Genomic DNA, 16847 nt, shown 5'->3' with positions numbered 1-16847 from the left:
TTGTACCCTCGCTTTTTTTATTAAAGCTAAGTATTTTGAAACTTTTTTCACTCAAGGCTTACCAAGCAATACAAAATGATTTGACATACATTTACTGATAGCACAAGTCACTACCAAATACCACCAGTTTTAACAACTGTTAAATATTTCATCCTAACTACAAATGTTATCACAGATTATTTCTTGAATCATAAAACTGTGTGAAAACTCAGGGAACTAAAAAAATCTCAGTAGCATAAAAAAATACACATAATTATTTTAGGTATAACAACTTTCTTTTACTTGATCTTTTTATAATGGAAAACTTTTGAAATGCTTAATTCTTCAATATAAACTTTACAGCAAAAACACCTGGACATCCTTTGGTCCATTACAAGGTATTCTTGCATGTCTCTTAGCAGCCCCTGTAAAAATCATTTGGTATTATTAATATTAGTTAAACAATTACAGCTTGGAAATCAGCATCTGCAGTGAAAAATAAAAAGAAGTACATAACATCATACAATAAAAGATGATAAGAGCATTCTGAAAGAACATATTGCTCAAGTTTTTACCCAGACTCTCTCATCCTCCTCTTTTAGTCATCCTAAAGTCTCATCTAGTGATCCCTTCACTCAAGGAAATACTACAAAGCTTCATTGTCCAATTTCTCCCCTTCTGTCTTTCAGTGTGCTGAAGTCATGCTCTTCTTTCTACTACCTTTCTTTTCTGAACTGACTAGTCTAGTTCACAAGCCCACTTTCATGGCTTCCTCCTATTCTGTCACTCTTCAGTACTGAAAAATCAGCTCTGTCTCAAATTTTCCTCTTCCCTTATTCACCTGTGAAGTCTTCAAACCTTTCTTCTTTTCTCACATCCTGTGCAACTGCAGGCAGGGCAGCCTCTCATCCTCTGCAAGGCTGGCCTTTTGAACTCTTCTACATCATGATCACAAAAGACAATTGCTCAAGGTTTGCAAATGCTGAGCTGCCAACTGCTCTGACCTTCTGCCTTACATTGAAGAGCAACTTCTGCAAGCAGAGGTTGGCTTCTGGTTCTGAGTTTGTTGATGCTCATCCACTGGTATATGATTTACAGCCCCTAAATTTCTACTAGTGTAAGTAAAAAAATTACTGCCTTAGCTTTTCCATATATTACAATGGCACTCATTTTTAAGTAATGAGTCATTTTTAAGAGCAAACCAACCTTTTAACAAAAGCGGCTAATTAGAAAAAATCAGGCACTTCATTATACAAAGTTGCCAGGAGGTGCAGGGAGGTGAGCAATGTTTTCCTGCTGCTCCACACTGCTAAGGCTCCACTTGTGGGCTTCTCAGTATGAGAGACATGGGCACACCAGAGAGACTTAACAAAGGGCCACAGGGATGATTAAGGGACTGGAGCATCTGTCCCATGAAGAAAGACTGAGAGCTGGAACTGCTCCATCTCGAGAACACAAAGCTCACAGCAGACCTCATCAGTATGTGTGAATATCTGAAGGGCAGGTGTAAAGAGGATGAAGTCAGGCTCTTTTCAGGGGTGCCCAGTGACAGGAGCAGAGGCAATGGGCATATAATGAAATGAAGGAGGTTTCCTGTGAACGTCAGGGAACACTTTTTGTACCATGAGGGTGACTGAGCACTGGCATGAGCTACACTGGGAGGTTGTGGAGTTTCCTTCCTTGGAGATATTCAAAAGCTGTCTGGCCATGGTCCCAGGCAGCCAAACCTCAGTGGCCCTGCTTTAAGTAGGGGGATGGGATAAGATGACCTCAGCAGGTATCTGCCAATCTCAACCACTCTGATTCTGTTTTCTCAGTCTTGTTAATCAAAGATACTCCTGTTACTACTCTGAGGCACTTATCTCCTATACCTACTGACAAGCAGACTCTTGCTGTCTTTTTTACTCATGACTTGTTCCCTTACTGCACACCACAAGAGCTCATGGCAGAATTCCAAACTACTACAGTGATAAAACAAGTAACAAATTGCTGCCCCTGTCCTGGATTTGAGGTTCTCTTCTACTGAACAGTAAATGAGGGGAAGTATGGAGGGAAGGAGTGTGGGGGGTGGCAGAGTGGGGAGTGCAGTGTTACATTCTGACTTCTGTACCTATGCAAGAACCATGAGGAGTTGTTAAATGCTGCCTCAGTTGAGGTGAACCAAACTTGTGTTACACCCTTCCATGGAGTAGTGGGAGAGGGAGGTGTACACCACATCCTCAGCTGTGCCTGGCAATGGGATCTGAACCTCAGACTAGGTAATCAGATGTCATGACTAATTCTGGGTTAATGCAAAAGACATCAACATTACCCAAGCATTAAACACCTCCAGTTCAGAAGGCAATAGTATGGATGAAAGCAAGCTAGTAAAAATATCAGATTTTTATGTCAGTAATAAATTAGTCTCTTCAAAAATCAACTATTCAATAAATCAAGTTACAAACATGAACTCTGCATGTCAAGTCACAGAGGAAAATTTCCTAATGTAAAAAAAAATAATCTCAACCTTCCATGCCTTTTTATTACTGACTGAGCAAGTACAATTCAGAGTAAATCACCTTTACAAAAACAAGATATCAATATTTTTAGAACACACTCTTAAAACAGAAAAAAAAATGCAGCCAACCACACTGATTGTTGGAGATACAAAAGATTGCACAGAATCTGCTTGGAAAGTATTCCTCTATATAGATTATCACATAGCACTCTGTAACAAGGATTCCACCATTTGCTACAGGACAAACTACATTTACTGCACTGCTCTTTTCTGTTTGCTCAGAGCTGTAACATTCCAGTCTCTATCTTCTCTTTGTGCTTTTTCTGAATAACCCTAAATGACCACACATTTTATGTCTGGCAATACACTTCTTCGAAGCACATTCTGCTGCATTGCACAAAACTAACCTGAAATAAATTATGTAGCAAAGAGTAATAATGCCAGGAACACAGATTTATCCTTAACACTGCCAAACAATTCTAAGTGCAACCTACTTATTACACAATCTGCTTCCCTCCTCAAACACATGCTGACAATGTCATCTGAAGAATGAAGTGCCATCACCATTTTCATGTTACTTGGTTCAAACCACACTGCAATCACTGTTACTGAGTGTCATCGTTAACTATTCTGGGTATTAGACTTAATCAAAAAAACCCAAACAAACACCAATAAAGTGCCCTGAACTGAAAAATAAACCACTTGTCTAGAAGTCCACCCGTGAAAGTAGAACCTTAAACAGTTTTGGGGGTTTTGATGTTAGTCTAAATAGCTGAAGTTGACATGGTTACTTTTCCCACTTCCTAGAAAAGCTTTTTACTTAGACGTTTCATGGAATAGTGCTGACAGCTGGCTTATAGAACATTACTCATAATTAAGAGTGGAACACTCAGAATTCATAGGCTTAAAACCACACAGAAAACTGGTAAAAAAAAGTAGTATTTGAACACAACTACAGGAAGTAGGGGAAAACCAGCAACTTATCTGTAAAGTATTGTTGGTTATAGGAAAAATGGGTACACACCGAATTTTCTTCCTCCTCTTCTAGTTCTCTCTGCTGTTCCTCATGTCGCTTTGCCTTTATCTCCATAGCTTCAGTGATCAGGTCCCTTAAAATTGAAACTGGCTTAGCATTCTTAATAAATGTATGCTAGGGAAAAAAAAATTATTAAAATATGTAGTATCATTTCAGCAGTTGTGCTTCAGATTTTATTACAAGTCCTATTCAATACCACAGATTTCAGTGATAAACAGTATCGTACCTTACACAATAAGCAAAATCTACACCAACACAACATACAGCATATTTCAACTGCTTTAATTGCTTAAAACTTTAATTATTTTTAATAACTGCAAGCCTTGGGAAATGTAATCAATCACCTATAACCCGCTCAGTCTGACACGACCAGAAGGAAAGACTGAACATATCCCATGTGTGCTCCACACAGAGGGGTAACCTGGGTTCAGTTCTTTTACTGAACACCTCTCTAAATCCTGACATCTATTGAGGGCCTCTAACCACAAAGCAAGGATCCAATTTTAATAGCAAGAACTAGCCCTAAACTATTTAATGAGTAATGAATTTTTCGAAGCAGCAAGAGAAATAAAGTGGGGGCAGCGATACAGGAGCTGACAGATAAAAGACTACAAAGTGAAAAAAAAATAAGGCATAATAGTTATTATAAAATTTTCCCTTACAAATTTTCACAACATTTTAGGTTTGAGGGAACAAAAAAACCCCAAAAACAAACAAACAACAACAAAAAAAAACCCAAATCAAAATACATAAAACCAAAACAAAGGAAAAAAAACCATCAAAAAACCAAAAAAAAAACCCCACCAATACCAAACATAAAATGTGCTTTTCCTCAGTAACCTAAATACTGACCTGTAGCAGCTGGGTTGCTGTAGCTCTTTGCTCAGGATTTTTCACTAAGCATTTCTTCACAAAATCTGTGAATTCATCAGACCACAGCTCTGGCTTCCGGAAGGTTGGAGGGGGATTTGTAGGAATCATAAAAATAGCCTAGATAAAAATCAAACAATAGCAAGTCTAAACAAAACACATCACCACAGCAGCTGAAGCCAAGTTAAAAAAAAGAAATTGCTTTATCCACATTTCTTATCAGGCTAAGAATCTGGAAGACAAATTTTAAGTATGCAAGGATTTCTACTCAGATCAAGATTCAGAAAGTAAATCCATCTGCTACTAATGTAACTACTTCCCATTAGATTTGCTCTATTTAAACTATACCCCATTGAGCATAAGAGTCATTTCATCTACTGCTGCTCAGCAATCTGAAGAGATGGATATATTCTTTCAGAAATTCTTAGCAGAAAAGACAGCGCTGCTTGTTTAAACACACATATAAAGTTGCTGTGAACAGCCAAGCTCACCCTCTCCTCTCTTAAGTAAATTTAGTTTTATTTGAGAATTGCTTAGGAAATTTGGGGAGGATTGCTATTTTCTTTTACACTCATAATTCATCCGATGAAGCTTTAAAACTTGCTTGTCCAAGTAAGATTTAGATACATATGCTAAAAGACCTAAGGTAACACTAAACGATGACATAAGTAAAATAATCAAGTAATTAGCCTTACAGTACTGAGAATTTACATGAAACTGAAAATGCAACGTTTTACCTATATAACAGAAATTTCTCCTGTTGAGACCCATATCAGACAGATTTTTCAACTGGGAAAAAATTCATTCTATATTAAAAAAAAAGCTTATCCTATTTAAGATTATATATATTGTGCCATTTTAATATGATTATTTCCATTAAAAATACGCACTTGTAGCAGAGAGAATAAAAAGCCATACAACTCTGACAGACTACTGCAAACTAATGAAATTTTTTGAACTTTTGTATGTAACAAATGTATCCAGTATCATCCCTTCAGACTCACACATGATAGCAACACACTATTCAGAACTAGGTCTATTGACAAGGAAAACAGGCTATTATTTTCTTCTAAACCCAGGCTGCATTCAACCACAGTTTCCAAACTCATTTCATTTGTTTTTCTACAAGCATAGGCAAAAATACAAACTCAGAAAGGGGCAAAAAACTGATTTAGCACACTTTTAATGTATTAGAAGCACTAGAAGCTTCAGCCTGTGTCTGAAACATAGGCAGAAGACAGAGAGAACTTAATGACATTTTATCCATAGCTTCTAAAAAAGTCTGACTGGCCTTGAAAGTTGGTTGAATTCATTCAAACCCTTATTAGAAAATTCTTCTCATATTCTGAAGGAAAGTGGAATCCATGCAAAATGACGGAAAAATTGTTTAATAACATGTTAATGAAAAATTAATTCAGTAATGAATAGTTGCTTGAATTCAAATACCTAAATATTTACAAAACTTGCCATTTTGTTTAATAAAAATGTATACTACAACAGCAGCTTTATATTTTCAGTGGCCAGCCATGCCAAACAAGTATATGGACTCAGATAGGAAGCGTGGCACTCAGGAACTGGCCTTATCTACTTCATTGTGATACAAGGTAACTGTCAGTACAAGTAAAGTTCTTATGGCAAAAAGCAGTGGCTAACAAATTCAGCTGTTTCTGTCCTTGAAATTAATGATCTCTTCTGAACTTTGAACTGATGACTTTTGATCTTCTCTTCAGCTGCTCTTAACAGGCAGCTCTGCAGTAGCTGTTGAAAACACACAGCTGTAACTGAAGACTCCCAACTCCTGTGTGTGGTGTCAAAGCGGGTACCTCCTGTTTGACCATAAACACTGACCTCTCCCCCCAGGTAAGCAAAGATAAGTGACTGAGTCCTACTCAGCTCCACAGGTCTAGGAAAAATGTTTGCCTTGGCCAATTATTTTCATCAAATACACAGCAGTTAAGAACCACAGCAAAGAACTGACTTCTTAGTCATTCTCAAAGGACAATGAGATGGAAGAGTGAATTAATGAATTATTCTTTTATGCCAGACAACAAAAGTCACAAAGCGAGATATTTAAGTATTAGAGGTTTAAATCCACACTTATGCTTCGTACATTTGTTGAAAATACCTACTTCAGAAATATGTATATCTGTGTAGTGCTTAAACTGTAGGCTTTTAAAAATCCTGCTATGTCACATGAGCTGTATTAGCTGAAAAGAAAAATCAAGCACATTTTTGTAGTACAAGAAAACATACAGAAATTACTTACTCCACAGGTTTAGTCCAGCCTGGTAATTATGCCATACACTTGCTAGAGAGTACCTCTCCCTCCAGCTGTCATCACTACATTCTATTAACCAACCTAAAAATTCTGGTTTTCCATTCCATCTTCCCTCTCTGCTACCTAATTTTGGCTTGCATAATTCTCTGCAGAAAAGTTAAGCTCCTTTCCTCTTTCCAAACAGTCCAAGATTTAGCTTTCAACTACCTTGTTTCCTTCCAAGAGGCTTGCAAGGCAGTCACTGGAGAATTATAAAGCTAGTCCCCAATCTCCAAGAATAAAAACAAAACACTTATCTGACAGGAACTTATTTCTCATTTTTGCTTCCGCTTCTTGTCAAAAAGGTCATTTCTATCCTAAAATAACTATATATTATTTTAAAACAAAACTAAACTGTTTCATACACTCTGGGTGCCAATGGAAGCAGGAAATACTTGGGATTTTTTCATGCTTCTTTCATCTTACCTTGGATTTCTCCAGTCCCTGTGCTTCCCCAAACTATTACTTGTAGTATTTTTTTACCTCCACTCTACTTGTAATTTTCTCGGAAGTTTCTCACAGTTATTTGCTTTAGTGTAGCTCTCACAGTGGGGCTGAGGACAGTGCTCATACAGCCAGTGTTAGGCAAATGGTGCTTAAAAGAAACACCAAATATAACCTACTATCCACCCAATTACACAAGCTGAACTAGCAGTTCCAACTGCAAGAAATGTTAGGAGGAAATTATTTAACAGAGGAGGCAGGCTCTGACATAAAATAGCTGGGACTGATTCTTTTCTCTCTCCCACCATCAACATCACCTTCCACATTGCCTTACACTCCTGTGATAGACTGACAAATCTTACATGAGTAACACATCAAATACACAACCAAAGGTTCAGATTGTGTGACTCAGTCTTCAGTTTTAACCATTCAATCATCTTTAAAAAGAGAAAGAAATCTCTGAAGATGCAACAAGGATCAGTTTAATCTGTGTTTGTCTTCACCTGCCTGTAATATACAGCTCATTCCAAACTTGTCCTGAACTGAGCCTTCCCCCCTGAACCTTGAACCCAATTCTACTTGGAATATTCTTTCACAAATTGCAAGGAGGCAAATCCTTCACCTTGCAGTGAAACTTATGACAAAACTACATGACAAAAGATGGGGGGAAGATAAAATCATCCAGGGCAGCTTTGGGGCCACTTCTGAACTGGGCACTGGACAATCCAACACAGTTTCTACCATACCTGTTGCCTGGTAGCACCTCCCTGCTCAATCACCAGCAGTTACAATTAAGCTGAATACCAGACTGAGAACCAGGTCTCAAATGAGAGCAGAACTGCACAAGTCAGCCCAGGATTTTCTTTTTATTACTCTTAAAGGGCCTAGTATTTTAAATTAAGTCCAGGCTGAAAACAGAGGGGTTTTTTTTTTCTATGAAGATTCTTTTACAGACAATTTTATTGGCGTGAAAATGTAATTATGGTGATGATGATGAATTAGGAAACGCCAAAAGAAAAATGAGATGCTCATATACCACACATGGAAATTCCTAATCAGAAATTCCTTGCAGCTCATTCTTCCTGTCAGTCAGGGTAATATATCTGTATTTCACACAGTCCACGAACACATTAAGTGATCAACAGCAATTTTGTGGAGGTACCATGTCTTCTGGCTTTTAGTCCCTTGAATAGCTTATCTCTATTATTTAGCTGAAATAAGTTACTTGTAATAAAAAGCAGAAAACCTAGCCACTATCATAAATACTACTGAAGAGGACAACAAAGATTTCTGTACTGTGGTGATTTTATAATTTTCATGCTGTGAAGCTGCATTGCTAGAATCTACAGTGAAAAACTTTTTATAAACAGGTAAGGATACATGACACCACTTTGTGACTTCATAGTTTTTGGAACCACAATTATACTACTTAGTCTAGCAATCTACTGTAGGAAACAAACACCAAAACACATTTAAACTCAGTAGCATATTTCAGAGTGCAAAAACCTGTTTAAGTCTGGCAAACAAATATTGAGTACGGTAAAATTTTAATAACTTCAGAAACAAAGAATCACCTGAAAGACAGTTTTCTCTTCTTTGTGATACATATCATAGAACCTCCCTCCTCCTTTCTTAACAGCCTTCAAAAAGAATACTAAATCATTGATTAATCAGTTACACAACTCATCAGCTGTCTGAAAATGGAACATCAGCATGGAGAAGGGTAAAATACTAGCAGGTTCTACACTGGATTTGCTTTGTTGAGCATGTTTTCTTGGTGTGGCTTTTTGGGGAGTTTTTCTGTTTGTTTTTATTAATTCAGAATGACAATATTGCAACACAGTGAAAAATAAAGTTACTGAACAACACCTCATGTGTTTAAAGTCAAGAAAGTCAGTTCATAATCTGCTTCACAGTAGATAATAGATTTCTTTGTTAGAAGCACCCTAAAATCACTGCTTCTTTCTCCCATCTGCAAACACAGATGTTGATGAAGATCACCTAGTGTACTCACACCTTTTGTGCAGAACTACAAACAGGTCTGGTTCCAACAGACATCTATCACATACCTGATCCAAGTTGATTCTTACAGAATTATCAACACAGGATTAAATGCAGGAAGGGACAAGTGAAGCTTTAGTTCAGAGAAGTTCTGGACAAACAATAAATGACACAAAATTTCTCATCCTCACGAGGGAAAATACGTGTGACATTTTGTTGCTACGGTTTTCGGACGGCACAGGAATAACAGCATGACTCTCTATGATGGTAAAGATGAGAGCAAACTTTATTCTTCTAAATTCTACTTTTATAGAGTAGTTCGCTACAAAGAACATGATTGGTTATTTAGTGTCTACACTCTTTAGTAAACATTTCCTTCTAGTAAACATGTTGGAAAAACACTACCTGCGGATGGTTTCTCACTTCCCAAGGTTTGTTTGAATTCCTCCTTTAGATTTCTCAGGCTAACACGAGAAAGTTGCTCATCTGCCTTTCACACAGACACTGGCAGAGCCTGAAGCCTAAATTCAGACTAATGTCAAGCCTACAACATTTAACATTCAACTCTACTGTGCTTACTTTTATAGTTTTTAGTAATGGCCACTGATTAAACCATGTACACAATACTACATAAGTTAAAAATTACATATAAATTATTTTATTATAAAATTACATATAGTAATACTAGGAGCACTTAATAAATAAATAAAATATTTATTATTATATTTATTTATTATTTATTATAATAAATAAATAAAATAAAAAACCATAGGGAAAAAAACTCAAACTAAATAAAATAAACCACAGCTCTTACCAGTGGCTTAACAGCCATTTACTGTCAAAAGCTTCCCTCTGGAATAATGACCTTTGATATTGAAATCAAAGTATGATTCACTTAAGATGTAAAGTAATAAACACAGAGAATAGATACATAATGGAAAGACTCTTCTCATGATTAACAGCAAAGATGGGTTACTGAAAGATAAGCTGTTTACATTGGCCTGTATATTTATTATTGCTAGTAAGCTCATAACATTCTGATAGCATTACAACAGGTCAAGAATGTAAAGATACCGATCTCAAACATTTTGCAATAGTAAGTGCAATTGCAAATCTATTGAAAAGAATCAACCCTTGCCTTGTTAGCACCGTCACGCAACAGAACAGTGCCTCGAGATTCACCTCTGAATTTACTCTTTGTACTAAGGTGGGAATTGGACTAATGAACCCTATGGGTCCTTCCCAAATTGACATATTCTTTGATTCTAAAAAAGTGCTTTAAATTTGAAAAGAATATTACAGATTATTTGTCATATGACAACAGCTCAAACAATTTAGTGTTCTAATGCCACAAGTTCATTCAGTTTGGGGTCTTTTATAACTGGTTTTAAACGCATTTGCTTAAAAAACTGATCTTTAAATCCCATCACATTTCTTACTTTAAACTTCTACCATATCCTCCACTGGTATATTTAAAGGACAGAATTTATTGTACTGGCTGCTAGGCAATTATCAAGACAAAGAGTAAGTTCTCCCTGCTAACTCAGCTAAAAGGATCATGCCATCTGCATATAGGCCTGTTCATTATCAAACTGTTTTGTCAGATGAGTAACAAAACTATTTATTACCACCAATCTTTTCCCAGAACTATCACCTCACCATACTGCCTTACGGCCAGTTAATTAATTTACAAGTTTATCCATTTTTTTTTTCATTTTTCAAAGCTTCTTGAACTCTTCTAACCCATCACTTGTACAATCCAAAGATATCTGAAAGCTACTTAACAAATGACTTCATGGAATTGAATGTAAAGAAAGAACTCTGTTTCTTTGATATTGAAACATATTTGATATTATCTGCACTGACCTCCTTGTGTTTGCTTCTTCCTTCTCCCTTCAACCCCAGCAGACCTGTCAACATGCCTCCAGGTTTTCTTCTAACATATTTAAATAATATTTGGAGAACTCTTCATTACTTTTGCCTGTAGCATTTTACTATTATCTTGTCCCAATTTTCCATCTTCTATTTTGAAATGGAACAGTTTCAGTTTCTCTACCCAATTCAGCAGGGCTATTTTGATTTCCTGAACCTAGCTCTTCAACACCAAATGTTCCTGAATTCTGCCATTCAAGTGAACATTGTCCTTTCAGTTTAGGGATGTAATCTTCGAGTTCCCATTTCATCTGCAAGGTGCAAGTCATTGATGTTGGTGACATTTCAACAGAAAGAGGACACAGTCAGCAACCTGCTCCTCAAAATTCTTCCCCCGCCTTCAACTCAAATCCTTGAAAGCAGGACAACAATTGCCTTTTCAAAGTCTGTAGAAATGAAAAATAAAGCATAGAAAAATCTGCAATCTCATTAAGGTTTTTGAACCCTTCTTTGGCTTCACAGGGTTTTTTTGTTGTTTTCTTAGGGATTTTTTTGGAGTGTGGAGGGCAAGTGTTTTAGATAAGTGAATTTTTCAAGTGAAAACAAAAATAATTTCAGGCTACTCAAGATTTTGTGCTTAAACTACCCAGTCAGCTATCAGTTTTGAATTTTAATTGATATATACAGGAATTTTCAGAGGAAAAGACCTAATTGCAAATAACCCCTCACAGGTACTAAAAAGAGTAAGTATTAAACATTTTATTGAAAAGGTTGTACTGAAAGTTCACATCCACAATAATTACAATTCTACGCATTTTTAGTCTTCTTGGACATAAAAATATTAAAAACCTCAGTGGCTGAAAAAAATCCAAGCACTAGTGGAAAACAAGAAAGTCAAAGTCAGCAAGTCTTACAAAAAACCAAACGTTTCAAACAGCTGAAAGGGACTGCAGCATTAAGACACCATCTAGGACAGTATTTCTAATAATTTCATTCACCAAAAGGAAAACTAAATGAGCTGAAATTTATTTCATTATTCTTATTCTGAATAGTACCCTCAATTTCAGCACTGGGTGAGCAAGGTCCATTTTACCAAGAGGAGAGAGATGGGTGCACTGCATGCATTATACATGTAATTGGGGTTTTTAAGGTTTTGAGTTTTTTAATTTGAGGGGAGGAAGTGTTTGCAAGTAAGGGGCTTGAGACAGGAAAACATAAATAGATATTAAACTACCTTTAGTTTAGAAAGAAGTATCTGTTGTAGTGGTTTAAAATTCTAAGTAATTTTTTTACTAGACACAGAGTTGGAAAAACAAGTATTTTTTAACACTGTTGTATAGGAGAAAATTTCTTTCTGATAGTGATGAGAAACACCTCCTCTTTGTAAGGAAATCAAAATCACCGCAACAGAGAGATGGGGCCACTTCAGGGCAATGGACAATTCTATTCAAACTCACAGAGAACTTCAACACTTCAAAGAGTCTCTCAGACTAAATTACACATTATGACAGATCCTTGCTGAAGAGCTAGGCAACTCTGCCTCCAGGATATCTCCCAGCCACCCAGGTGGCCAGGAATCAAAAGAGATGTCCTCGTGAATGTTGGTACCTCTCAGGCAGAAGCATCCTGCTATGACATAATTGCTGCTATCACTGCCTCCACAGAACACATGGGATCAAGAACATGAACTTGAAACTGAACAACTTTTTCTTTTTTTTGGCACTGAACTACTTTCTTATCAGTTACAGAACAAAGAAATGGCTCAGAAAGTGCACTCTGTATGACAGACTCCGGGGAATACTCTTGTGATTAATTTAGTCTTCTTTCACCACAGATTGTTTTACTCTCAATTCAGTACTATCTTGAAAATTCATATGTATAATGCCTAGAAGGTTCCAAGTTTTACCAGAATATGAAACTTACTTTCCCTCCAAGAAAACTCCAATAATAGAGCTTACTTCAATAAAAAAGTATTTTCTCTTCTTCCCACACTGTTTTTTGCAGTTTCTGAGAAAATGAGGCAATGATTACATCCAGAGACATATTAACATTTAATGAGACATGACGTGGAAAAACTGCATTTGCAATTATATTTACTAGTAGAATAATCAAGGAGTGAGAAACTTACATTTGTGAGAAAAAGCTGCAGTAAACTCACTGGACATTAAACGTGCAATCTCTGACATAACCACAGACAGCAGTAATCAAAGAAGGCATTCCAGAAATATGTGGCAGTTCTCCTTTATTTGGGGTATGTTAGACCTCCAGCAGCAGTTTTTTGTTCAGTTTCAGGGATCAAACTTTCAGAGATGTGAACCAACTGAAGATGGTTTGAAACAGAGCAACTACAATGCTTAGATACTTAAACACACTCTGAAGAAAAGATTGAACCAGTTAGGATTGCTCAGTCTAAAGAGGAGGAAACTACAGTGAGAGATATGGTAACAGTCCCCACCATATTCAATGCCACTTCAAAGAGGGACAAAGTCTATAAAGAACCAAAGAGAAGCTAATGAGTTTAATTTTTAACAAGGAATATTCAGGTTACATTGTAGGAAACTTGCCAATAAACTACCCAAGAAGTTTCAGAACTTGTTGTTTTATTCCAAAATAAATACAGACAAACACAGTTTCAGAACTTCATGATCAAAATTTGGGCATGTATTTTGAAGATCTTTTCCACCATCACTACCTTCCCATTTGCCCTGTGCTCATATAAAATTAATTTTAACAATAAAGTTAAAAAAAAAAATAGGATTATCATGTTTGGTCAGCCTAGGTACAGAAACAGAATGACCATAAGAAACGTGAAATACAAAGAACAATGCCTTTCAACAGTGTTTGCTGTTTCCTACTTCACCTTTTACAAGGGCAGCAGATGCACACGTGACAGCAAAAGCTGACCACCAGCAGAAATCAAAACAATTCATCCACCTGCAGTGTGCAAACTAGGAACTAAAATTAAACTAGCAGATAACAAAATTCCAGACATTAAATGCCAACATCCTACTGACATAATGAAATCAACTCATTAATTACAGATTTTGTAGCCTATGAAAGAGTAACTGAGTTCTTACATCTTAAAGCACTGTCTCCTTCAAGCAAAGAATGAAAACCTCTCCTGGTTTCTGCTCCACTGACTCTCAAAGGCACTGAGAGAAAACAAGACTCGACGATATTGCTTTCCCAGCTACCAGGTACATACCAAAAACAGTGCTACTGTCCTTGCCTTGCTAATGTTTTCAGTATTCTCCCTACAAATACATGTCATTTATACTGCAGATCCTTAAATTTCATTCTTTCCTGTAAGGAAATGTAGTTGCTACAGTAAAACAATTTTTTCTATTCCATAGGCCATGATGCAGTAGGAGGCATTACAAAGTAAAATCTGGACATTTGAATCCAAATGAAAAGAGAAGTGCAACCAAGGCACAGTATTACTTACATAATGACACGAATCTTACATTTTAAAAAACTAACACTTCTTTTAAACCAAACTGAATAATATAACTACAAGATCATAGTCAGAGTTAAAATTCAAATATACTTCCTGAACTGATACTTCAAGTCCTTCAAGGCACTGTGTTAGCTTGGTAAGTGTAAGCATTGCACTCTGGAACAGGGTGCGAAAAATATGAACTACATATTTTGGAATTCAAAAGCAATCCTACCAAATGAGAGGGATAAAGCAATATACCAAATTCTGGACAGGCTAGGTAAATCAATAAAAAAACCACTCTGAAATGGCATTGTGTCTGAGGAAACTGGAATTGGTAACAATTGCTCAGATTTAATAACTGATATGACATACATCCTCAGGAAGATTCTTCCAAAACCAGAAAATGTTCAGAAGAGAAAATGTACACACAAGATTCAGATGCCATGTATTTTTTTTAAGAGACAGTAAAAAGTCAAATGAACTGTGAGCCAAAGTTAACTCTGTATCTTCAGTTTTATTTATCAAACTGAAAAATCTCTCCAACTTTCTCTTTTCCTGTATAAGACCAAAACTATGAGATGTTCTGTTTGTATTACAATTATACTAATTCAATGCAGGTCACTTGCATTTTACTGAATCCAGATGACATTTAGTTAGCTAAACACAGGCCAATTGGCTTTTTTTCTTTTTTTTTTTTTCAAGGCGGGGGCTGATTGCCGCTGGGTAGGTCATACAGTGGCTACAGAACACAATTGCCTGAATTACGTTTTGACTAACATCAAACACAAAGCTGAAGCTAAAAACTACCAATTTTTTTCTGCATGCCTTCTAGATTTCTCATATTGAAATGTACTAATTTAAAAGTCATCTCTTTCCACCCTGAGGTGATAGGTACAGATTCAAAGTTTTTGTTGTTTCCTCTTTCTCTACCTAGTTTAAAAATATACATTTTTAATACTCTAAGTAGTACAAACAATTTAGTTTGCACTTTATTTTAATATCCCCAGTGGCTAACTAGCCTTTTCAAGCCCGCTTATTTGAACATACCACAGTAAAAAAGAAAAATATAGCACCCTAGATTTAGCGAGCACTAAAAATAAGCCTCTTCTATGTCTGCAATAACATTTGTATTCTCAAATCAACCTGAACTGCTATGTAATTAGCCATACAATAACCTTTACTGATAATGCAGAGAAACTAGTTCCAGAAGAGTAGGAAAACCCTCAAGCTTATCTCCAAAAAAGAAATAAACAATATGCCTTTCTTAATGCCTTAGTTGTGATCAGGGGCTGATTCTCTTTTGACAAAAATACTAGCTATAAAATAGTAGTTAAGAACTATGCTATTAAATAAAACATCAGTTTAGATTTAGTACACCTGACTGCAAATCAGTCAGTGATATTATTTTTAATCATGTCTGTCTGGACTTGGCATCCTTCTTTTCCCCAGAAGTTATCCACCTCTCAAGCACAACTATCAATTGCTAAAATAAAATGTAATGCATATTATAAAATAGTAGCCTCATTATTTATTCTGTAACACACTGAATTACACAAGTTAATTATTATTTGTATCATCTCAAGGTTTTATATCCAGCTCTAATTCCTCCCAATATATCTGCTACACTTTCAACAAATTTCACCCAACAGAGAAAACATGCACAACACAAGAGATCAATTAAAATGCATTACACTAATGGCATCCAATGCTAATTAGATGTCCGCTAGACTTGGTCATCTTCAAAATGCACTTGCACTCACAAGACAGCCAGGATATCAGACCCAGCCAGCATGGGTTCAGGGGGGACGGACTGTGTTTGACCAACCTGATCTCCTTTTATGACAGGTGACCCGCCTGGTGGATGCAGGGAAGGCTGTGGATGTTGTCTGTTTGGACTTCAGCAGGGCCTTTGACACTGTCAAAGCACACTCCTGGAAAAGCTGGCAGCCCACGGCTGGCACAGGAGCACTCTGTGCTGGGTTAGGAGCTGCCTGGATAGTCGGGCCCAGAGAGTGGTGGTGAACAGGGCTGCATCCAGCTGGCAGCCAGGCACCAGTGGTATTCCTCAGGGGTCTGTGCTGGGGCCAGTTCTGTTCAATATTTTTATTGATGACGTTGATGAGGATATTGAGTCTTGCTTTAGTAAATTTGCAGACGACACTAAGCTGGGAGTGTGTGTGGATCTGCTGGAAGCTGGAGGGCTCTGCAGAGAGACCTGGAACAGTTGGAAGGATGGGCAGAGTCCAATAGGATGAAGTTTAATAAGTCCAAATGCCGAGCCCTGCATTTTGGCCACAATAACCACCTGCAGCGTTACAGGTTGGGGTGGCTGGACAGTGCCCAGGCAGAAAGGGAGCTGAGGGTACTGGTGACAGCTGGCTGTGCCCTGGGG

General features: G+C 37.0%; 1 protein-coding gene across 1 annotated transcript in view; it reads right to left on the bottom strand.

Annotated features, from left to right (window-relative positions):
* Positions 1-16847, bottom strand: part of STK3 (serine/threonine kinase 3) — a 120330-nt gene that overhangs the window by 62257 nt on the left and 41226 nt on the right. The window contains exons 7-8 of the mRNA XM_063390368.1: positions 4365-4502; positions 3501-3626 (exon numbers count right to left, since the gene is read on the bottom strand). Coding sequence (XP_063246438.1) covers positions 3501-3626; positions 4365-4502 — 264 coding nt within the window. The remainder of the gene's footprint in view (positions 1-3500; positions 3627-4364; positions 4503-16847) is intronic.

Source organism: Prinia subflava, chromosome 1 (assembly GCF_021018805.1).
Source record: "Prinia subflava isolate CZ2003 ecotype Zambia chromosome 1, Cam_Psub_1.2, whole genome shotgun sequence".
NCBI lineage: Eukaryota > Metazoa > Chordata > Aves > Passeriformes > Cisticolidae > Prinia > Prinia subflava.
This window is presented reverse-complemented; position numbering and strand designations above follow the sequence as displayed.